This window comes from Parasteatoda tepidariorum, chromosome 8 (assembly GCF_982258835.1).
Source record: "Parasteatoda tepidariorum strain Cologne lab strain chromosome 8, Ptep-v5.0, whole genome shotgun sequence".
Classification (NCBI taxonomy): domain Eukaryota; kingdom Metazoa; phylum Arthropoda; class Arachnida; order Araneae; family Theridiidae; genus Parasteatoda; species Parasteatoda tepidariorum.
In genome coordinates this window covers 88,639,670-88,665,284 of record NC_141762.1, presented here as the reverse complement: position 1 = coordinate 88,665,284, position 25,615 = coordinate 88,639,670, and the positions used below count along the sequence as shown (strand labels likewise).

Genomic DNA, 25,615 nt, shown 5'->3' with positions numbered 1-25,615 from the left:
AATAGAACCACTACTCGTGGACGCAAAGCAGTAAGGTTCAGCCTCATCACCGGATCACCATACAAGGGTCAGTTGACCAAGTCGCTTGACAAAAGTGCTCTCAAGAAGACGTTCTTGAGTTTTTTCCCGATGTAAGAGACCGGCCGGGGAGCAGGGATGGGACGAAAGGCCTTCAAAAAAAGAAAATTAGACCCACGCAACGATACGATTCATCATTGGACTCATCAGACTACGATGACCCTTCCCTTATGGACAGTGATAATGATACCAATCTAGATGTCAACGGTGGGGATAAACCAGACTCAAGCGATGCAACTTGCATTTTTTGTGATGGAAAGTTCTCTGAAGACACTTGGAAAAAAGTGTGGGTGAGATGTGTTATGTGCCAAATGTGGGCACACTTAGATTGTGCCGGGGCTGAAAGAGCCAGTTATGTTTGCGATTTCTGTAAATAATTATTTTCCTGTAATAAATAAATTCTCTACCATTTTGTATTGTTTTATCCTGTTTTTAAACTATTTTTGGCCACTTTTTTGAAGAGGGCCCATATTTACACCCCATTTTTTCTGGTGCTTTTTAAAAGATTTTTGAAAATCGCCGTTTTTGAAATAATTGATGTTAATCATTGTTTTGCCTTCTCGCATTTAGGAAACTTGTTATAGTTGTTAATGAAAGACAAAAATCTAGAATTTTTCGAATTGAAAATAACTTTATCAAAAAAACAAAAGAGGGTGCCCATATTTACATCTTTTCCTCTACTAATTGTAATTTATATTAAAAAATACATTTCAACACATAAAAAATATCCAAAAGATCTAAAATTTTATCTACTCATAGAAAATGAAAAACACATTTCAATAATAATTTACTTAGATATGGGAATTTCAAAATCCTGTTCTGTAGATATATGTTATTCAAATTACTGCTTTAAAATTTGATCTTAAATATTACTAAATATATATATATATATATATATATATATATATATATATATATATATATATATATATATATATATATATATATAAAAAGTTATGTTCAAATAAAAATAGGAAAAGACATTTGGTGACCACAAGCAAGAACTGTCATGGATTTTTGCTATGTCATTAATCTGTAATTATTAATAAGCTAAGGGAACACAAAGCTAGCCCACCTTACTTTCGAATTTTATTAGTGCAATGTTTACCTGAGTTTGGTCGTATTACAATATAAAGAAATTTGAAAATAAGACATTTTTTTGAGAAAAACTATTATTTTCAATATTTAAAAGAAATAGTAATATCGAGGAATTTTTGAAGCCCCGCAGAAATTGTGGGCCCTAGGCCCATGCGTATTGGGCCTAGCCAATGATCAGGCCCTGAATTCCGTTGATTTTTAGAACGTTTTAATTAGTATATATAAATTACTAATGTTTCTTAAAAGTTGTGTTTTTTGAATTATTTTTTAATTTTTCATTATATTACAGGCTTCTATTGTTGGACAAGCTGCAGGAAAAGTTCTTTTTCTTGGAGTGAGAACCAAATATTACTGCATATGCTCTCGAGCAACCAAGCAAGTATCACCTGTGAAATATATTTATTATAAAAATTGGTCTGGGAGCTCTTCAGCTATGGAATCGGACATTTTAGTTGAAAGGTTTAATAATAGCATTCAAATGCATGGATTAATTTATTCAAAATTCATTGGAGACGGGGACAGAAATTTCTATAAGAAGATTTTAGATTCTCGGCCATATCACACTGTCACCGTCGAAAAAATTGAGTGCACAAATCATCTCTTGAGAAATACTTCTAATATGCTGAAAGAAATCGTTAAGTGTGGTAAATACGGGCATCACACACTAAGGAAGTTGCTCGATGATAGAATACTTAGATTTCGGACAGCATTTACCATGGCCGTTCGATTCAGAAAAAACGAACAAAATGTACCCGAAAACAACAGAATCCGTGCTTTAAAAGAAGACATTTTACCTATACATATTTTTGGGTGCCACGACCCTTCGCGATTCATACTTCAGCAAAAAGAAAGAAGATAAAAGATTTTCCTTTTATCTGAACATCACCACATATATTTCTGGTGCCGTGACCAGGATCGCCAGACACTTCTAATTAATATTTGGTTATGTGGAAGTATTTATAGATACTGTTATTTGTATATTATTTTATAGAGAACATAAGCAATTAAGTATGGCAAAAGGATTGAAATCCCCATTTCTATTGTCCCCAATCTAACTAGTGATAATTATAATGAGTATTTTCAGGCTCTTGAAACTACTGCTAACTTAGCAGATTGGGAAAAGGAGCAATTAGTAATTATAACTAAATTAAAAATGAAGGGCGCAGTTAGAAAATTGTATAATAATTCATTAGAAGGGAAAGATTTGGGTAATGAAGCTTTAAAGAATTTAAAAAAAATAGAATTTTTTTTGAGAAAAACTTTTTTTTTCAATATTTAAAAGAAATAGTAATATTTTTACTAAGAATATAAAAGACATAGTAATATTTAGACTTCTCACTAATTTTTGAAGCTCCGCAGACATTGTGGGTCCCAGGCCCATGCGTATTGGGCCAGCCGATGATCAGGCCCTGAATTCCGTTGATTTTTAAAACGTTTTAATTAGTATATAAAAATTACTAATGATTCTTAAAAGTTGTGTTCTTTTTAATTATTTTTTATTTTTCAATGTATTATAGGCTTCTATTGTTGGACAACATGCAGGAAAAGTTCTTTTTCTTGGAGTGAGAACCAAATATTGCTGCATATGCTCTCGAGCAACTACCAAGCAAGTATCACCTGTGAAACATATTTATTATAAAAATAGGTCTGGGAGCTCTTCAGCCATGGAATCGGACTGATTGATTGATTGTCTGTAGAGTTTAATGGCACAAGATCCAAAAGAGGACATGCTGCGCCAAACAGTTCGTTAATGCAGCTGAAAATGTAAATGTAGAAAAAGAACATTTCTTTTTCTATAAAATACATAAAGGTAATAAAACCGTCAATAACGAGATGAATATATTTAAAAGTCACTAAAATCCAATAAAAGGTGTATTTATATAAGGTAAAACGGTGAATGGATAATAAATAGGAGTGAATAAAATCAGATAAAACCTTCTATATACAATATAAAATACCAATAGCTCGCATAAATGCGAAAATGTTAGGATGATGGATTTCACCTAACAAATCCTTCATACATAAAATAGTGCTGTTAAAAAAGGTAATACGATGTTGGTTAAAACAGGGACAAATGGTTAAAATGTGATGAAGCGTAAGTAAAACGTTACAAGTGTCGCATTTAGGAGGAGGTTCTCCAAATAATAGATGAAGATGGGTTAATCGAGTGTGGCCGATTCTGAGACGAGTAAGCTTTACATCTGCACTACGTCGACGCAATACTGGTATATGATTGAGATCAGATTTTATATTATATAGTTTATTTTGAGTTTGAAGATCCCAATGTTGTTGCCAAAGAGATACGATAATCTGCCGAATATGTAATTTAATATCTGAGTATGGTACAGAAATTGATAAGGCAGTAGTGGCAGATCGTGCTGCAGAATCAGCCAACTCATTTCCTGGTATACCGACGTGACTCGGTATCCAGCAAAATAAAATATCAAATCCCTTCTTGTGAAGAGCGCCATGGAATCGGACATTTTAGTTGAAAGGTTTAATAATAGCCATTCTAATGAATGGATTAATTTATTGAAAATTCATTGGAGACGGGGACAGAAATTTCTATAAGAAGATTTTAGATTCTCGGCCATATCACACTGTCACCGTCGAAAAAATTGAGTGCACAAATCATCTCTTGAGAAATGCTTCTAATAAGCTGAAAGAAGTCGTTAAGTGTGGTAAATACGGGCACCACACACTAAGGAAGTTGCTCGACGATAGAATACTTAGATTTCGGGCAGCAGTTAGGATTTAGCAGTTAGCAGTTAAATTGAGGCCGTTCGATTTAGAAAAAACGAACAAAATGTACCCGAAAACAATAAAATCCGTGCGTTAAAAGAAGACATTTTACCTATGCATATTTTTGGATGCCACGACCCTTCGCGATTCATACTTCAGCAAAAAGAAAGAAGAAAAAAAGTTATTCCTTTCATCTGAACATCACCACATATATTTCTGGTGCCGTGACCAGGATCGCCAGACACTTTTAATTAATATTTGGTTATGTGGTAGTATTTATAGATACTGTTATTTGTATATTATTTTATAGAAAACATAAGCAATTAAGTACGGCAGAAGGATTATAATCCCCATTTCTATTGTCCCCAATCGAACTAGTGACAATTATGATGAGTATTTTCAGGCTCTTGAAACTACTGCTAAATTAGCAGATTGGGAAAAGGAGCAATTAGTAATTATAACTAAATTAAAAATGGAGGGCGCAGTTAGAAAATTGTATAATAATTCATTAGAAGGGAAAGATTTGGGTAATCAAGCTCTAAAGAATTAAAAAAAAGAAATTTTTTTGAGAAAAACTTTTTTTCAATATTTAAAAGAAATAGTAATATTGAGGACTTTTTACTAATTTTTGAAGTCCCGCAGACAATGTGTGCCCTAAGCCCATGCGTATTGGGCCTAGCCGATGATCAGGCCCTGAATTCCGTTGATTTTTAAAACGTTTTAATTAGTATATAAAAATTACTAATGTTTATTAAAAGTTGTGTTTTTTTAATTATTTTTTATTTTTCATTATATTATAGGCCTCTATTGTTGGACAAGCTGCTGGAAAAGTTCTTTTCTTGGAGTGAGAACCAAATATTGCTGCATATGCTCTCGAGCAACTACCAAGCAAGTATCACCTGTGAAACATATTTGTTATAAAAATTGGTCTGGGAGCTCTTCAGCCATGGAATCGGACATTTTAGTTGAAGGGTTTAATAATAGCATTCAAATGAAGGATTAATTTATTCAAAATTCATTGGAGACGGGGACAGCAACTTCTATAAGATTTTAGATTCTCGGCCATATGATACTATCGCGGTCGAAAAAATTGCGTGCACAAATCATCTCTTGAGAAATGCTTCTAATAAGCAGAAAGAAATCGTTAAGTGTGGTAGGAAGGAAACTTTATGGAACTATTGAGACTTCGCAGTGAATATAGGCAAAATCTAAAACAATGGTTAAAAAGAGAAAAAAATTACACCCATCCGGATATTCAAAACGAAATCCTTGAAATATTTGGCAGGGAAATAAGTCTTACTCTCATCGGGAAAATGAAGTCAATTTCCGTAATTTGTGATGGAACGAGAGATATTTCAGGGGTTGAGCAAGAAAGCATTTGCATAAGGTGGATAGATGACAATTTAAAACCACAAGAAACATTTATAGGATTTTATAAGACCCCGGCAACAACTGGAGAAGACATTGCATCACTAATAACGGATGTCCTATTGAAACTTCAACTTCCCTTAGAAGGATTGAGAGGGCAAACCTATGACGGAGCAGCAAATATGAGAGGAAATAAAAAGGATGTCCAAAGCATCTTAATCGCAAAACAACCTCTTGCTGATTATATTCACTGCGGTGCCCATTGTTGCAATTTAATTATGAAAAATGTTTGTGATTCTTCCAAAGAAGTTGTGCCCTACGCGATGGATTTACAGGCATTCTCAAATCAACGAAGCTCTTAAAAAGTATGACATAATCTTAAAAACCTTGGAAGAGCTGACATCGAAAAATTATGATGGGGCAAGTGGCCTACTGAACACTTTCCTAAATGGAACGACATATTTAAGACTGATAATGGGGAAAAAAATAATCGAAATGCTGGAGACAATCAATAAATTATTTCAAGGTAAAAAAAAAACACTTTGTCGAGTCTATGTAAATCTATTGAAGTCATGATTCAAGGATTGTCAGATCTGAGATCTGAAGAAAACTTTTCAAAAGTTTTTGAAGAATGAATTGAATTGAATGTAAGATTTAATGGCACAAGGTCCATTTTGAAGAATGTTGAGCAGCAATTCAACAAAATGATCTGGAAGAAGTATCACTTCCAAGGCAAAAAAAAAACCCACCTAAGAGATATAGTGGACCTACTCCTTCACACGGATATAATTCGTGCGAAGAATATTATCGCCAACAATTTTATCACATGGTTGATACAGCGATAAGTGGGTTAAAAAATCGTATTTTAGATCAACCAGGTGTAAAAAAACAAATTTTGTTGGAAAATGTTCTGCTTAAGTTCGAAAAATCGGAAAGCTTAAATTGTTATCCAGAAATTGACGTAGATGCCTTAAAAATTGAGCTCCAACTTTTCCATAAAAACTTTAAAGTCAATTGCTTGCGATGATGCGAAAAAAGCACTCTCTTCAACAATCAAAGAAGTTAGATGTTTATTTAAAAGTGTTGAAAATTTGGTAAGAATCCTTTTAGTTTGCACTGCTTCGTCTTGTGAAGCCGAAAGAAGCTTCAGTGCCTTAAGAAAATTAAAAATGTATTTAAGATCAACAATGACCCAAAAGAGGTTAAACCATGTAGCATTGTGTTACGTCCATAAAAACATTTTAGACATTATTGACAGTAAAAAAGTTGCACAAATTTTCATTTCCCAGGTGCAATCTAGGAAAAATATATTTGGCGTAATTTAAACAAGTTTTTCTTAATATGCTCTAACCTTATGTTCGAATACATTTCAATCTTAGTATTTTTGTATAATTTTAATTTTTGCACAAATATAATGAGTAAAAATTGCGGCCAGTGAAAAAATAAAAAGGATTTAAATATTATTGTATAATTAATTTTAAAATTGTTAAGAAGTAACGCAACAAACTGGATTTGTAATTTTATAATTATCAGAAAAAAGTGGTATGGTACAAAATTAGTATTTCAATTGATGTCAATATAGAAGAAATAATATGAAGAAAAAAAAAAAAAAAAGAAATTGTGAAGCTCGTGTAAGAGTCATTTTTCTGAATTACTTTTAATATTTTAGTTTTCATAGAAGAAACTATGACAACGTTAGATGTTTTTGACTAAGTTAGGTATCGGTTTTATACCATGTTAATCTTGTCTTTCATGACACGAGGACGTGGTTTCTTTTCACAGCATCCCTTTTTACCATTATTGTCTTTCAATTTTAAGAACTTACAGAACTCTTTGAATTTGAACTACCTATCTTTATCATCGCAATAGCACGAATATTTATTGTAGAAAGAAATTCCACCTGTTTTTCATGATCAGTTAACCTCTTTATTTTCGGCAATTTTCACAAAAAGCACCAAAAGCTCGAAAAAATGCAATAAAAATTGCGAAAAAATGCATGGCAAATTTGCAAATAGAAATGTTTTTACAATCTTCGTAGTTGTCATAGTATTTTTTTATTATATTTATTTCTAAAAACTACTAGTGATCCTTTAAGTTTTTACTCAGGGTCTCAGACTAAAATACTAATTGTGAGCATAATTTTTTTTTCCTGAATACTATATAATTATAAATCTTGCTTGTCAAGTTATTTCTTAATAATATACTTTAAGAATTAAATAAAAGGAATTTAAATTGTATTTATCGATTTTCTTATATGTTTTGACTAGTCTTCATGTTGTATTTTATTAGAGATACTACAATTGATTTGTAATTCTCAGTTCACTTAATAGTACTTTTTAATGGAATTGTGTACAGGATGTTCCGAAAAGACTATTTCTTCAATAAATTTCTTGAGTTCTTGTCACAAATGAAGTGTAAAAAAAGGATTACAAATCAGTACTTAAGTTGAGAAAAAGAAAATCAAAACATGACCAATCATCAATTGAGAAGATGAGATAAGAAATGCATGTGTAATTGCTGAAAAAACATAGGGGAATTGAAAGACATTTTAAACTTCATTCGGCAATCAAACTCGTTTTAAAACTTTATTTCCGTAAGTCTTAATAGCGATTCTTAAGATTTTCATATCGTTTTTTTCCAGCTCTTAAATGGTAGTTTGCGATCCCTAATTTGTATATATATTTTTAAACTATATTCTTAAAGATTATTCCAAAATTATATATAAGGACGTAGAGTACGGAACACTCTACATCATAGAATCAAGATGTTCAGTTCAAGATTCTATAATCAAGATGTTTCAGTTTTCATAATTATGCATTGCATTGAATTTCAATAATTGTAGTATAAGATATTGACAGGATTGTAAAATATGATATTTTTCTGTTTGATGTCATGTTTTTGTTATACATTAAGAAAAAGCTACATTTATATATATATATATATATATATATAAGAAACTTGAAAAATAAAAAATAACAGTCTAAGTATGCCCCCCCCCCCCCAATAAATTTTATCTGACGACGCCAATGGACTCATCGTTTGTTGAGTTATCGTTGTCTAATTTGGGAAGAGGGATATCCCTAGCTTTGTGCCCACTTCGGACAGTTTTGCTTTTCTTTCAATAGGATTTTACTGAAGTAGGAGTTGGCTCTTCACTCCGCCTGTGCACCCAGGTAATAAGCGAAACTGCATGCTTACAACCTCCAATGAAAAATGCTTATACTTTAGAATTCAAGCAATAAAAGTACATAACATTTCTATTTTACATCAATACAAGTCGATTCTTTTTTTTAAAATCATATATTGTAGCGACATGTACTCATTATAATGACAAAAATAGCACTGATTACTTAGTTTGCAAAGGTAGTGTAAAACAACAGACGGAAATATTTGAGTATAAAATTCATATTTTATCACTTTTAACCCTTCGACGGTTAGGGAAATGGGCAGTTTTCGTGAAGTTAACTCGCGCAGTATTACTAGTAAACAGTAGTCGAAAGTGGCAGATGTTTCCCCCCACCATTCTGCCGAAAATGTCACCCTTTTCTAGCGATGCCGTAGATAGCTCGCCTCGCGCGTTTTAAAAATTTCTTAAAGTATTTGTAGTACACAAATAATAGTTTTTACTCACTTTAAAATAATTAATAAATGATACTTATTAAATAGTAGATTATAGTTAATTATAAATGCAAGACAAATATTAAATTGAAAGTCCTAAATGAATACAACTAATGTAAAACTTTATGAAACATTTAAATACAGTAACTACCTAAAAATCTTTTTGAGTATGATATACTTTAAAACATGGAATTGCACATAATGGGGCATTACAGTCTTTGCAATAAATACGTGTTTCACGGCGAATTCTTTTTCCATTGGCATCATTTTTGCTGCAACATACCACTCATCGACTAGTAGGTTCTTTCTTTACTTCTGTAGGCGGAATATAATCAGGAAAATGGCGTGCTGACAATCTTAAAGTATTCAAAACTGTTTCAGCTGGTTTTGATTTCACATGTCTGTGAGTGTGATATTTTTCAACAATTCTTTCAGCTAGTTTAAGTCTGAATTCCAAATTCGATTTTTTATTCCCTTTTTCCTCCACAGCTGAAAAGAATTAAAAATTGTTATGTCCAATAAATAACGAAATATTTTCTTGTAATATTTCCTTTGACGATGTTATTTCTTACATCATTCTTTTGTTGGGAACGCATATATGTTTTTATATTTTGTGTACACTTGTGACAGTAAAAGAGTTTTGTTCTATGAGATACTTGTTTTAGTGTTGATTATAATTAGAAAACATTTATGTTTATAACCAGCCCATTTTGGTACCGAAACAACTCGGTTTAAAATTAAGTACGAATGATTAGTAATTTACGCAGTCACTCTTTTAAAAACTAACGAAACGTCAAACATCAGTATTACTCAATGATGGAGAAACAAAACAAAAAAGAACTTGGCGACAGTCTGGCACTCTTGAAAAGAAAGAAAAAAACAGTGCAAGGTAATGTAACTCGATTTATTGCGCAATTAAATTCTGACATCTAGTAGAAATTTGACAAAATTGTACAAGCAACAACAGGTTTTATTAGACGAATTTTGGAAGAAATGGCACAAGGACTATTTATTGCAATTACGATCTTTCCACCAAGTTCGTAACATTCAAAAATCATCTCATGTTCGTGTTGGAGACATGAAGATGTAAGACCACGACATACGTGGAAAAGAGCATTGGTAACTGGACTAATTAAAGGACGCAATGGATAAGTCCGCACTTGTACTTGACGTTCTGATGGCAAGGAAATATCTGGACCTGTTCAACTGATCATACCCCTTACGGTTGATCATGGTGGGGAGGATGTTTCAGACGCAAGTGCATCAACGCAAATGCAATGATTATTTCTTACATCATTCTTTTGTTAGCAACGCATATATGTTTTTATATCTTGTGTACACTTGAGATAGTAAAAAGAGTTTTGTTCTATGAGATACTTGTTTTAGTGTTGATTATAATTAGAAAACATTTACGTTTATAACCAGCACAGACGAGATCGAGTTATGTCATAGTATCCAATTTGCTGATCCATGCGATCTACACCACCCATCGTATTATTATAATCTAAAGCAATCTTAGGCTTCTCTATTTCCACATTTTTCAATTTATTTGGGACTTTTACGATTTCAGGATTATGAGTTGAGCTTTTTAAGTGGTAAGTATTGGGTCCCAGAAAGTCTCCCTTTATACAGCTATAGACTTTCATCAATACATATGTCTTGTTCGGGTGTATAAACTTCCGAAAAATTTTTCTGTAAGTAATTTAAAACGGTCCATATTTTTTTTTTTTTTAGTTTTGGCTGAGGAAGAGAAGAATTAGTGTTTTCATTCCTATCAAAATGAATAAATTGCATAATAAGGTCAAACCTTCTCGAACTGATGAGGTTAGAAAAACTAGGAGTTTCAATTAGCTTTCTTTTTGACCAATACATTCTTACAGTGTTGGTTTCGCAATTATTCCTTGCAAAATTAATGTTGCAAAAAATACTCTCAATTCATTCGCATTAGTTTCAATCTAATGACGAGTTCGGGAATGTTCTTTGCTCTTAAATTTATTTAAATTTTCAGCAGCAAAAATTTTGGTTTCAGTAACAATATGATTTACAATGTCATCAGTAACAGCTCGAAGTACTCTAGTGGATCAGAAATATTTGTCACGCAAGCTTTCATGCCCGCATTACCATAAATCGTAGGAGCGTGAGAACTCAATTTTACACCACAGTCGAACACTCGAAAAATCTTCCTCATCGCTTGAATCGTCTTCTGAGCTTGATATACTGTGAACAAAGCCTTCATCAGACTCAAAACTTGAAAAACTTTCCGTATCATAATCATCATAAATATCTAACTTTCGCTTTTGAGATTCTGTGATTCGGAATCATCATCGTTGGAGTTCAACTGAGATATTTCAGAAGCTGTAAGCACTTCAGTTGGAATCAGAACTGAGTCATTGTCTGGCTGACAATTCGACATTCCACAAGTGCTAATTATATTTTGTGTAACTATCATGATAGCTCTCTGTTGAAAAGTCATGTGCAGTTGGGTGATCATTGTTTCCACCACTGAATCTAACAATTTAAACTATTTTTTTATTTATTTAGAGGAAAATATAATAAATTCAGGATCAGTTTGATTGGCAGCATGGCATTATAAAATGTTTAGTAAAAAATTCTTTAATAATCGTATCATAATTGTTGCTTGTTTATACGTTTAAATTATCCAAACTTATTCTTAAAAAATTAGACAGGGATAATTTTCAGTTATTTTAATTTCTTTAATTAAGTACATGAGGAGACATTTGATCCTTTTGAAATATTTTGTTATAAGTTTTTTTTATCTACTTTTGCAACTCTGAGCAGATTTTTATTTTTAGTCCTACTCGAAATTAATATAAATAAAATTATTTTTATATATCTGTACTAAGATATTTCAGACATATTTATAAAAAAATGTTTTTATGACAAACATGTGTCACATGCGAGACAGATCGTTAGAATCCCTGAAGTAGTTCTGAATTATCTCTTATCACTATTTTTTGTTTAACAACGAGATTTTTGATATATATATATATAGAGTTGAAGGCCACAATTTGTCTTTGGGACTAATAAAAATAATTATTTATTCGACGAATCAATTTAAAATATCTTTATTGAATTTTTTATTTCTAACTAAGCAAAATAATGCATAGTAAATGATAACTACCAGTTATTCTTAGGAAATAAACTATTACGATGAATTTTTTTTTCTTTCAAATTTACCTCTTCACTTTCTCAAATTCATTACACAACATTCATATTTGAAGAGACTTTAATATTTAAAAAACATGCTTATTTTTTTAATTATATATATATATATTTTTTTTAAATTTAAATTAACAAGTTTAGGTCATGACCAACAGAATATATATTGTATTCATTTCTAATCCCGAGCATAATTATATAGTACATATTATTTTAGTTATTACATATTATTTATTACATATTATTTTGTTTATAATTTATATTTTATAACATATGATTTATAATTTGTAATTAAGAGTTCGAATTAGATTTTTGCTCGCATAAACTTACATATTATCAATTAAAATTAATTTTTAGCAGAGTAAAAAATATATTTGAAAGCAAGACTTTTTTAAACAAAACAAAAACTAATATTCTGATTTTTCTTGTAGGCTGCCATAATTGGTTTTCAAACTAAAAAATGCTGCACCTACAAGTTCGAAATAAATATTGTTTTACCTGCGAAGTTTCCCAAAGAAAAGAGGTTGAAGTGCCACATCACAAATATTATAAAAATTGGGAAGGCAGCTCTACTTCAATGGAATCAGACATTATTGTTCAAGGTTTCCTTCAAAGCATGCCATTATATGTTGCAAAATAAGTAGCTATGATTGGAGATGGTGACAGTAATGTGTACAAAGAAGTTTTGGAAGCTAACCCATACGGCACCTTCGAAGTTGAAAAAATTGAATGTCAGAACTACCTCTTAAAAAATTCCTGTAACAAATTGAAAGAGGTAGCAAGAAATACAAAATTAGGACATGCCGCAGTTCGCAAATTGCAAGACAAAAGAATACTTAGATTAAGAAATGCAATTGTAGAGGCGTCAGAGCATAGAAAAGATCAAGTAAATGCACAAGTTGATCTAATAAAGGATATGAAAAACGCTCCACGACATGTTTTTGGAGACCATACACACTGTGGAGAAGATATAAATTATATCTCAGAATTAGAAAAAAGTGGGATTTTGTTTAAAATCATGAAAATTATAGGGAATTTGACTAACCATGCCAGAAGCTTGCTTTATAATTCCACTAATAATGCGGTGGAATAATTTAACGTAGTAATTGCCAAACATGTCGGGGGAAAGAGGATAAATTTTTCTTTAAAAGGGTTTTATGAAGCGAAATACAATGCTTCTTTGTTGGCTTTTAATACTTAAGAAAAATATAGTAAAATTCATAAAGAAGTAACAAACAATAGTCCAGGCCAATTCTGTAAAAAAAAGAGAATAGTCTTCAGCTAAACGTAAAAGAAATATAGAAAATAAACCAAAAAAATGTAGACGAAGAAAATTGTTTCCTGATGATGCTTATGGTCCAAATTCTTAGAAACCAGATATTCCAAAAGAATTGTTTGGAACAAAAGAAAAGCTGAATTTCTAAATGAGTTAGAAAAAAATTCAGAAGAAAGATCTATATTAGAAAAAAGAGTTGCAGAGAGATAGCCCACTTTGGAAAGAAGAAAGGAAGAAGTTGCTTATGTGGCAGCATCACGAGCCTGCAGAAGGCCTTGTATGCAACACTAATAATTCCAACATTTCGAAACTAAATTTAAATTATTTGCTTTGTCACAATAATTGTAATTTGTTTATTTATTAATTTTATGTTTATTTATTAATTTAATGTTTATTTGTAATTTATCTTATTAACTGTACAACTTCCTTTTAACTGTAACCACTAATAGATTGATAATTGATATAAATAAGCTTCTCGTAAAAAACACACATGTTGTTACTGAATTATGTAAGATCTAATGAATTATAATGTTAAAATTAAATAACTGGAACCTTTAATAAATGAACTAATGGAGTCAGAATAAGTGTATTTATTTATTGTCAAAGAAAGACAAGAACGCTTACCTCATCGATGTTTGCAACTGTATGTAATAAGTTACCAACAACCAGCTGTAAAAATATTGTCAAAAGCATATTGTACCAAAATTTTGACACTCAGGCCATGATGCACGGTCGGCAGAAGGAAAAAACAGCAATACAAGCTTTAGAAGAATTTGCAAATATAAAGGTTGAAGAATGTTGACGAGAAATATAGTTTCTTTGGTGCCACTCCTAACGGAATTGTACAGGATTTGGACGAAAATAAATGTATTGTTGAAGTTAAGTGTCCTCTGACTTGTAGAAATTTATTTCCAAATGAAGTTATACTTGACAGAAAATTCACCTTTTGGAAGACGGACGAAGAAAAATCTTGCATTACAGAAATAAACAAAAAACGCAATTTTTATTTTCAGGTGAAAGGACAATTAATTGCACGTGACAAAAGCTAAGTTCTGCTTTTTTACTTTTTGGACCATAACGGGAATTAAAGTTGAAAAAATTGAAAGAGATGACTTGTTTTGGGCAACTGAAATGGAAGAAAAACTTAAAGATTTTACCTTGATTGTTTGTTGCCTGAAATCCCAGATCAATGACTATCCGAGATCCCGACTACATACTGGCAGCGATAGAGAAAAAACAGAACAGTAAAAAAAAATATGATTACAAAGACTGAAAATTCTGATAGCAAAGTCCTTCCTCTTCTAATTCTGTGGTAAGATTTATGTATAAGCCAAAAGTACAAATGGCAGTATTTATCCAAAAACAAGTCGAGTGGAGATTTCTTCATTTGATTAACCTGGTCATTATTTTGATATTTTCAATGTTTCGTATGCATACATTCATAGTCTTTAGGACATTTTTTAAACATTTATTGTATGAAGGAATTGTAACTTGTTAAGAAAAAAAAAGTTATATTTAATTTTAGTAAAACGCGATAATTAGTAAAAAGATTGATATCGATCGAATTTAAATCTATTTCTTTAATTGTCATGATATTTACAGAATATATATATTTTTTTCGAAAACTGATAACTATCAGTGGGATAATTAGTTTTGTAAACAAAAATAAAGGAAAGATTTTTTTTTTTATTTGTGTGGCTTTCTTATTTTTTTAAAAATATAATTAATAAAACATTTAGCGAAATTTTGTGTAATTATAAAGTGGACAATATATATATAATACTCGTTCGATTTGAATTTCATATTATCTTGCTTTTTGTGAATGCTGTGGAGATAATAAACTATCGAAGGAAAAGAAAGTAACTATGATACCTTTAAAATAATAATGATAACTATAAAATATTACGCTTTACTTAGAATTGTAGAAAGAACACAAAATACATATAAGCTTAATGAATCTTCTTAGAATTTAAGCTAAAAAACTTTGAAATATCTCTAAATTTAAAAAACGGAAAAAAGTAGCAGTGAATAGAAGAACCAGGTTTGGAATTTAAAACACTATGCATGTAACAGTTTTGAATAAAATTTAAAGAGTGAATAATGAAGCGAAAGAAATATCTAAATTTTTTTTATTAAAATTTATAATTTTACATTAATTAAATTAATAAGATTTCACGAAGTTTAGTTTATTTATTATAAAAAGAAAAACTGCTTATTACTTCAAAAAAAAAGAAAGAAAAAAAAGGCACTATTTCATTCACCAGAAAAGTACGAAATTTCTGCTTTTACTTATTCCTTTTCTGAAGTAAGGCATGGTCAGACCTACCAAACAGTGTAAAAAGGGTATGAAATGGGGGTGTTGACGTGATTGACGAACTAACTGTACTACTTGGGGGAAGGAAAAACACTAGGCTATATTTGTTGGAGTGTTTAATCGAAGTTTTTCCTGACTCCAAGACACCCTTAATAACCGAGCTACCAATTTCATACCTGCAGCCAGGGTAACTTGCCATCCCAACAATGGCAGGAGATTTTCTAATTGGAAACTGAATATTTTATTTCAATCTTTGTACAAAATGTTCAAAGACAGTCCGGCTAGACGTGCAGACTTCATAGCTTTGACAAATTCAAATGTTTTTCCATTAAAATTTTATCAAATAAGATGGGTCGAAAATGTTTCTGTGGCCGAATTAGTATGAGAAGTTTTTCCACGTGTTTTCAAATATTTTAAGAAATGCAGAAAAGATCTGCCCAAAACTGTGACTATTGTAAATATTGAAGATGCTTTCAGAGATAAACTCATTTTTTCCAAGATAGCATTTTTCATTTCAGTCGCTGCACTCTTGGAACCTCTTTTAAGGTTATTCCAAAAACCTGCGCCAAAGGTACCATTTTCATTTGGTGCTTTATCAGATATAAAGTTAATGTCTAGATTTATTACACAAGAAGAGTTGCGAGACGCCAAAACACCTCTTCAACTTCTAGAAATAGAAGTAGATAACGTTAAAACACACAAAAGAGGCAGTGAGCTAGATATTAGCATTTCTGCGAGGAGCTTTCTAGTTAAAAGTGGGGCCTCTGAAGCAGAAAAAATAAATATCTTTAAAGAATGCAAATTTTTTTTTTGTAAAGATGACTTCAAAAATTAGTGAAAAGTCACCTGTAAATTTTGCTATAGTAAAAGCTATGTCATGCTTAGATCCTCTTTTGTTACATTCAAATGCAATTTTATGTGAAAATCGCATGGATTCGTTATTGCAACTTTTACATGAAAGTAATATTTTACCTGCACTGGCTGCTGATCGTTCAAAACACCATGTTTCTTTGTTCACAAATAGTGTTAAAAATAAGTGGAAAACAACTTTTGTTTCATACTCTTAAAAAGACACACCTCTGGGTGTTTTTTTCTTCCAGTTACCTAGATAAAAAAAAGACAACTTTAAAGATTTGTGGCAAGTAATAAAAATTGTGATGACTCTTTCGCATGGGAATGTCCATGCGAAAGAGTCAGAGAATCCTGAGTTCGGATTCTCAATCAACAAAATTATGTTGGTTGAAAATTCGCTTGAAAAATCTTTAGTTTCGCTCGGTTCAACGTATGATGCCATAAAATCATCTGGGAGATCATTATCAGTCAATATAACACCAGATATGCTTCAGCATGTGAAAAGGAACACGATACCACATGGCACTTGACGAGAGAAAAAAAAAGCAAGAAAAGGGTAAAAGAGCTGAAAACCATAAAAAAAACGAACATTAGCTCAAATTAAAGTCCTCCCACAGAAAAAAGCCAGACTTGCGACTGATCTTAATACTGAACAACAAAAAATTGATCAAGAGATCAATGAATTGAAAAAAATATTATCTAAATTTGTAAATAGAAAATTCATTATATTTTTATAAATAAAGTAAACCTTATTGTGTGTTACTTTGTTTTCAGTTTTCATTTCATATTAAAAAAAGCTAGTTATTTGTGTATAAAGTTGACAAATTAGAAATCGGTAAGTAAAAACTTTAATATATTTTGCTTGTATTTGTGACAGACAAGACTGTTTCTCCAATAAAACACTAAAGTTTCAAGTTTATCAGTAATTTTCTCTAGATGAAAGTTGAAGTTTTATTTTAGTTAACGTAATTTGTTTATTTTGACTTAGTGCTCTTTCTGCTCTATGTTGTTCAGCTAACAATTGTAAAAGCTAAAGAAAATTCTTTATATTAGTTTTTTATCCAATAGCATTAAGAGATATTTTACTCAACTCTCATATTAGTCACTTGAAAACTATATATATATGTATATATATATATAATGTTAAGGCCATGGAATTGAACATAACCATAAACGCCGCTAGATGGCGATAACTGATCACCAGACTATATTGTAATAAACGAAAAGACAATGACGATCTGGTAACGAGATGTAATGTACGAAGTTGATGTTTGAAGAGAAGAGACGTTCTTCTTTGTTCGCTATATTCCATATTTGTTGTTTTTGTCCTAACTAATTTACTTTTGTTATATTAAATATTTAGTTATCAAGTACATGTATTTATTTACCACTTCCTACTAACAAATGGGGGCACGGCCTCCTTAACCCTCCCCTAGACTGTAAACCTAAAGCGATGTTTCGAATTGGATATTTATCGATAACGAAATTATCTTCTAAAAGAAAAAATAATAATAACTGTATTAAATATCAGCAAAAGAGAGCTGATTATTTGAAGTGAAAAAGAAAGACGACAACAAACCGGTGAGTTTGTTCAGATTTCTACTATTTTGAATTTTTAAATTGTCATCATGATTACTTTGAATGAAATACTGTAAAAAATTATTTCTTCATTCAACTCAATTAAATTCAATAATAATTCTTAATTAAAGGTAAAGGCAAAATTACCTTACCTGCAATTTCTGTTGTTCTTCAATTTTCCCGGTGAGAAGATGGAAAGCTTTTCTTTCGCTTTAAAAAGGATCGCTACTCTTGTAAAAATAAAAAGATGTCAATAATAAAAAGTAACAAGTTCTGCCATTAAAGGAATTAACGATTTCTTTTCAAAACATTTAATATTTAACACAAAACGTAACAAGAAACATAATTGATAACGAAACATTAAGCTTTTTTGAAATGAGCATTACATATCAACCTCTTCTCTCTGAGGCGATCATTCCTCTTCTGTTTACAAAACTTCCGCCTCGCTACAGTTACAGTTAAAATTTTAAAGTTAGATTGTTCATCGCAGTTTCTCGACACTCCCCTCTTGAGTTTTAGAGATGTCGATCACTGAAACTCAAAATATTACTGTCTAAAACGTTGAGGCACTCTCACAACCCTACCAGCTCGAGTGGTCACAGAATCAGTTTTTCTGTAGTTATCAGTCACTGAAGGGTTAGGGTTGACACAATCATTCGGAGTATTATTGGCAATAACATCACAACTATCCAGTTCCATAGGGCACAGTTTCTGAACAGGGCGAATAAAGACACCAGATTTTGTCTTTATTTTCGCTAAACGAACAAGTCCATCTTGACTGGGATATGTTTCCAAAATTCGTGCCATCGGCCAGTTAAGTCTCTTGATGTTGTCACTCCATACGAGTACTATGTCACCTACTTTAGGAACAGGGACGTTATTTTTCTTTCTGTAACTTTCTCGTAGTTGTCCTAGGTAATCCACTCGAAATCTCGAACGTAGATCTTTTAAAATTCTTAACCGGTATGCCAAACGTTTATTTAAACTTTTTCCATCTGTTTGGCTGCATTGGTCAAGATCTGTAACATCATTACTTTTGTTTTCTTGCAAAAACATTGCTGGTGTAATTGGATTCAAGTCATTTGCATCATCAGAAACATGGGTAAGTGGTCTTGAATTGAGAAGACACTCACATTCGCACAAAACAGTAGCCATTTCCTCATAACTTAGCGAAGTTCTTCCCAGCACTCTTCTCAAAATCTGCTTCATTAGACCTACTAAACGTTCCCAGAAACCACCCCACCATGGAGCTGAAGGTGGTATAAATTTCCAAGTGATGGGAGCGATTTCACCTTTCAATCTCTCGAGATCAACATTTCTTAGCAGTTTTTCAAATCCGACGAAGTTAGTCCCATTATCCGAATAGATCTTCGAAGGTCTTCCGCGTCGTGAAATGAACCTTCTTAGAGCCAATAAGAAGTTGTCAGTGGATAATGCAGTCAAAAGTTCCAAATGAACTGCTCGGTAGATAGCACATGTTATTAGAAGTATCCACACCTTTTGCCTTTCTTTAAGGTACAAAGGACCCGCCACATCTAAACCAATTATCTCAAAAGCAGACGCTTCCTTTACTCGATCTTCCGGTAATGGTCCTTCAGGAATACTAGCTGGTCTTGAATTGAACCTTTGGCATACAACGCACATCTTTATGGCTTTCTTTATGGTTCTTCTACTCTTTAAGATCCAATAATTTTCTCTTAAGGCAGTCATTAAAAATGGTACTCCGGCATGTCCTAACTCTTGATGTTTACTGATTATTAGACTTTTTACCACGTGATGATTTGATGGTAAAAGTAGTGGAAGTCTAAAATCCTCTTCATCTATTCTCATGAAAACTTTGGTTTTAACCCTTAGGAGACCATCATTGTCTGTTATAATTTTTAGAGACTTCAATTGGTTTTCTGTTCCTCCAAAGAATTCTTCATCCTGGACTTTCTTTAGAATTTTAAGTTCGGCCTTCTTCAATTCCTCAGCACATAGTTGTCCAGATCTTTTATCACTAGGCGTCTTAGCATTTCTGAAAAATCTTAAAATCCAACCGGTGATTCTTATTATTCTTTTGTACGAAGAAATGCGATGATAGTATTCGTCATTTTCTTTATTCAAGGAAGACACGACAATTTTCTTCTTCTCAGAGTTTATCACCTTTTCATCTGGAATCAATTTGTAATTAGGCCAGCGGTCTCTAGAGTCTTTCAGCCATGGTGGCCCCTGCCACCATTTTCCCTTGATAAGCGTCTTCACCGAACACCCCCTAGAAGGTAAATCGGCCGGGTTTTGAATTCCTGGAACATAATTCCATTCACTAACTTGGGACAAACCTCTTATTTCTTTTACCCTATTGGTCACAAATACAACCCATGGACCTTCTTTCTTTATCCAATACAATGCGTCCATGGAATCAGACCAATAAAATGTCTGGATATCCTTCAAGTTCAGATCATTTTTTACAGATGTTGCTAGTCTCACTCCGATGTTACAGGCGAGTAATTCCAATCTTGGGATAGACACATTCTTTAATGGTGCCACTCGTGATCTAGCTTGTAGTAACTGACAAGTCACTTCATTTCCCCGTTCTGCTCTCAAGAAAATTCCAGTAGCATAAGAAAGTTTGGATGCGTCGCAAAAAACATGCAAAGTCAATTTTGCGTCATTCAAATCCAAGCATGAGTAATTTCGAGGAATTTCAATGTCTTTCAAATCTGAGATTTGGTTTCTCCAATTATTAAACTTTTGAACGATATCTTTCGGCAGTTCAGCATCCCAAGAGACTTGAGCTTTCCAACAATCTTGAAGAAGTAGTTTCGGTATTAGAGTCACTGGGCACGTGAACCCAATAGGGTCGAATATCTTATGTGCCAATGATAATATTTTTCTCTTAGTTATGCTTTTATCATCGATACTGATATCGTTAATATCGCAAGACAACGTATCGTTCTTAAAGTTCCACAAAAGCCCTAAAACTGGGACTTTAAAGTTTTCGGAATTCGCAACCTGTAAATTTTCCTCAACTTTATTCTCTGAAGTGTGTGCATTATGTATCCAGCCACGCAAGTCAAATTTTGCAGATGCTAGCAGTTTTTGAGATTCTGATCGAAAATATTCTAGTTCTGAAACAGAATCAACACTTGCTACACAATTGTCCACGTACATGGAGTCTTTTAGTTTCTTAGCCAAATGCTTTAAGTTTTCTGGTGCGTTTTACAAATGGTGGTTTAAAACGGCAGCTAGCAGAAAAGGGCTGCACGAAACACCAAAAACAACGCGACAGTGCCTGTAAGTAATTAATTTGCGAGGGTCACCGTCTCTCCACCATAAAAACTTCAAAAAATTCCTATCACTTTCTTGCAGGCTTATTTGTAAAAAGGCTTTGCGAATATCGGCTATAACACCGATTTTACCCCATCTAAAACGATTTAAAACTGATGGTATTAGCTCTATCAAATTTGGCCCTTTTTCAATACACTCATTTAACGATAAAGAATTACGAGTTTTAGCTGACCCATCAAACACGGGACGAATTTTAGTCGTTGAATTCTCTTTGATGACTGGTCTATGAGGTAAGAAGTGCTCTGCGGAGTCTGCATTATTTATATTGTTATGATCTGACAAAACCTGCTCTATAATGCCTTCTTTTTCCCACTCATCAAATACATCTTGATACGCCTTTAACATATTACTACAATTAAGCGATTGCACGGTATTGCTAAGCCTTTTTTTGGCCAATTCTTTATGATCCGACAGTGTTACACGACCCTCCAACCAAGGTAAACAAACCTGATACCTACCGCTTTGATCTCTGGTTAATGTTTCTTGGAAATGCTTTAGAACAATTTCCTGTGTTTCTGTTTTTGTTTGTTTTTCACTCATATCGTGTATTCCTAAAGAATCTAACTCCCAGAGATCCGATATTTTAGCATAATCTACATGTAAAGTCAATAATAACTGAGGAGTATTAAATGCGTTTTCTCGTACAGATTTTCCCAGCACTGTCCACCCAAGACGCGTATTCGCAGCTACTAACCCTCCTGATAGATGTTTAATATTCCCCGTTAGCAAGATACTTGCAAGATCTGCCCCAATAAGTATGTGAATTTCATTTGGGTTTTTTTCATACAAACAAGAATTTCCTTTTAATTCGATATCACTTGCATAAATACCCATACCTTTTAATTCATGTTTACAGTTGGAATCACTTATTTTAGGAATAGGAGCACAAATCTGCTTCTGATCCATCACGTCAAATTCACAGCTGAATTTCTCATCCAGGCTAGTTAGCTTAACACTATACCGCTTATGTTGTTCAGTATTTTCAATACCTCCAAAAAGTCCGTGGGTGACAGTTTCCTCCCCAACGCAATTTAAACCCATTGTTTTAGCAATAAATTTAGTACAATATGATCTTTGCCTACCCAAATCAATAATTATTCTTACTAAATTTTTAGAATTCTGACCATGAACATATACAATTAAAGTTTGTAAATAAACTTCATTAGAACAACAATTATTAGTTAAAACACTACTTTCAACAAGTTTATTACTATTATCAAAATTGTCGGATTCATTCCCTTTTAAATCATGATTTAAATAACACATTATTGATGCATGGCGCTTCGAACAAAATGTGCAAACAATTTTTGAATAACACTGATCCGCCCTATGATTCATAATTAAACAGCGAAAGCAAGCTCGTCTTTTTTTCAAAATATTCTTTTTTTCTTCTAACGATAAACTTATTGCTAATTTACAACTCGCTGAATCATGCGGTTCCTCACAAAAAACGCAGAAAGATTTTTTATTCCTGTTCTGTTTCATCTCAGAGCTCAATAAATCTGTTGCCGTATATTTCGGTTTCTCATTTTCACGTGATTGAATATTTAACTTTCTACTAGAGGGGGAGAAATTTATTTCTTCATTATGGCGCCGACTGATGTGTCTCGGATTTCTCCGATCCACTTGATATTTATTTCCAAGGTCACTTACTGCACTCATCTGAATTGAGCGTTCTCTACAACTTAATGCTTTCGAAAGAAAACTTAAAAGCTCTTTTATATCTGAATATACATTTTCATTTTCGATTTTATTATACTCTAATACTAAATCTGGGGGTAATATTTTAAGCAACATAGGACACAATACACTTCCATAATTTTCCGGTTTTAATTCTAATGATTCTAAAATGCGTATATGTGTCATGCAATTATCATAAAATTTTCTAAAAGAGCGAATATCGTTTGAACTTTTTAACGGTTGCATATTTAAAATAGCGCTCATATGTGTGTGAATAAGTAAATCTTTCTTAGCAAATCTATCTTTTAATAATTCAATTGCGGAATCATTGAAATTGAAAAACCCTCAACCGTATTTAAAGCAGATCCACCTAAATGCGCCTTCAAATAGTTAAACTTATCCACTTTATCTAATAATTCATTATTGTGAATCGCTGTTTCAAAACTATTCCAAAAGGTTAGCCATTGGCTGACATCACCATAAAATTTCGCGATACTCAGTTTCGGGAGTTGAATGCGCACCTTTTCTGCTGCTGATTCGTTTATTTCTGTTTTATTTATTGAACGTTGTAAGGTTATATTTTTGCTTTCCATATTCTTTACTGACGTTTGCATTTCATTTATTTTCTTTTTTGCTCTTAGTTTAGAAATAACTACCTTATCTTGATACTCTTCTGTTTTTTCAAATTCTGATTGATATTCATCATCGTTGAAGAGTGGTTCTAGTTCTTTATCAACAGAACTCAAAGAATCAAATTTGTTTGTTAATGTTTCGATTATTTCTTCGATTACACTGACATTTATATCTTCCGTTTTCGAAAGTTCTGCATCTAATTTAGTCAGTGTATTTGTTACGCTTGTTCTTAAGGAACCTCGTTTTCTTTTTAAGTGTTTAATTTTCTCATCTGCCGACATCTTTTTAAATTATATATCAATTCGATAAATACACGATCTTTTAAGAAAAACTAATCGGTCTTCTCAGTCCCAGCGGGGATGCCATGTAAAAAATTATTTATCATTCAACTCAAATAAACTTCAATAATAATTCTTAATTAAAGGTAAAGGCAAAATTACCTTACCTGCAATTTCTGTTGTTCTTCAATTTTCCCGGTGAGAAGATGGAAAGCTTTTCTTTCGCTTTAAAAAGGATCGCTACTCTTGTAAAAATAAAAAGATGTCAATAATAAAAAGTAACAAGCTCTGCCATTAAAGGAGTTAACTATTTCTTTTTAAAACATTTAATATTTAACACAAAACGTAACAAGAAACATAATTGATAACGAAACATTAAGCTTCTTTGAAATGAGCATTACATATCAACCTCTTCTCTCTGAGGCGATCATTCCTCTTCTGTTTACAAAACTTCCGCCTCGCTACAGTTACAGTTAAAATTTTAAAGTTAGATTGTTCATCGCAGTTTCTCGACACCGATTATAAGAAACTTTCTTAAAACTGCACATTCATCTACCGTGAAATTACTATTCAAATGCATTTTTGATGAAGAATATGATAGAAATTCAAGGAAAAAATTACGTGTTTTTTCGGGATTTCCCCCTCAAACGGATATCGTTAAAAGAAAAGATAAAGTATTACAAGAATTAAATTCAGCGCAATTAATCATAGTTTGCAATAGTTTAGGAATAGAGTGTACCGGTACTGCTGCGTAATTATGTGAAAATATTTTTTCCAATTTAAACGATTTGGAAACACTTAAAAATTCCATTTCTGAGTCATTAACTGAGGATGAATGTGAAACCGAAATTGAAGCTTCAACTAACCTTGAGAATTATAAATTAGCGTTTTCGAGTGATTCTACTTCCGCGTTCACAAAAGATGAAAATTATTCAATTATGCGAGAACTTATTTTGACAATGAGGCAATTTAACGGTACGGACAACTATTCCATCCAACCTTTTTTTGCCAGCTGCGAAGAAAATTTTACTTTCGTAAGAAACATTACGGATGCACAAAAAATAATATGTGTTAAGCGTTTACTGAAGGGATCCGCTTTAACATTCCTCCATACTTTAAAAAATATTTTCTCATATTCGGAATTAAAGAACGCTTTATTCAAGGAATTTTCGGATCAATTAACTTCTTTTGAAGTACATAAAGAAATGCAGAATCGAAAATTGCGAAATAGAGAAACTTTGTTTGAATATTTTTTAGCGATGCGCGAAATCGCCTCTAAAAGTAATGATTATGGCCATATATCCTGTGATTGCCCGGTGCCCTAAAACCATTGCTTATTGTAAGAAATGTAAAAAGCAAGGTCATTGCATGGCCAACTAGAAGGGGAAAGGCCGGAGAACTAGCTTATGTTTACTTGTGACGTCACAAATTCCGTCCGACCGGCGAACGTCGCTGAAACGAAGACGAAGTGAAAGAATTAGTAAATCCAAGTGGCGTGCGTTGTTTATATTGAATCGTTTACATGCTTGTTTAGTGCTAATTAATCTGTTACATGCTTATTTGTTTAAAGTTAGGCGTTGTTATCAATTT

At 32.3% G+C, this 25,615-nt stretch overlaps 3 protein-coding genes and 1 pseudogene across 3 annotated transcripts; 1 reads left to right on the top strand and 3 right to left on the bottom strand.

The window, feature by feature from the left end:
* The first annotated feature begins 248 nt into the window (after positions 1-248).
* Positions 249-14,836, top strand: LOC147806511 (uncharacterized; annotated as a pseudogene).
* A 3,814-nt stretch (positions 14,837-18,650) lies between these two features.
* On the bottom strand, positions 18,651-21,257 carry LOC147806510 (uncharacterized). Its single transcript, XM_087149657.1, has one exon. It carries the CDS (start codon positions 21,255-21,257, stop codon positions 18,651-18,653), a length of 2,607 nt encoding a protein of 868 aa, XP_087005783.1.
* A 48-nt stretch (positions 21,258-21,305) lies between these two features.
* LOC147806509 (uncharacterized) lies at positions 21,306-22,475 on the bottom strand. The gene has a single exon (XM_087149656.1). It carries the CDS (start codon positions 22,473-22,475, stop codon positions 21,306-21,308), a length of 1,170 nt encoding a protein of 389 aa, XP_087005782.1.
* Positions 22,476-23,419: 944 nt separating this feature from the next.
* On the bottom strand, positions 23,420-24,028 carry LOC147806508 (uncharacterized). Its single transcript, XM_087149655.1, has one exon. The coding sequence runs from the start codon at positions 24,026-24,028 to the stop codon at positions 23,420-23,422; it is 609 nt and encodes a 202-aa protein (XP_087005781.1).
* Between the last annotated feature and the right edge of the window lie 1,587 nt (positions 24,029-25,615).

What these genes read in the sequence shown, in the direction of transcription:
- LOC147806510 (XM_087149657.1), bottom strand. Translation starts at nt 21,257, where the DNA reads ATGTACGTGGACAATTGTGTAGCAAGTGTTGATTCTGTTTCAGAACTA.
- LOC147806509 (XM_087149656.1), bottom strand. Translation starts at nt 22,475, where the DNA reads ATGGGTTTAAATTGCGTTGGGGAGGAAACTGTCACCCACGGACTTTTT.
- LOC147806508 (XM_087149655.1), bottom strand. Translation starts at nt 24,028, where the DNA reads ATGTCGGCAGATGAGAAAATTAAACACTTAAAAAGAAAACGAGGTTCC.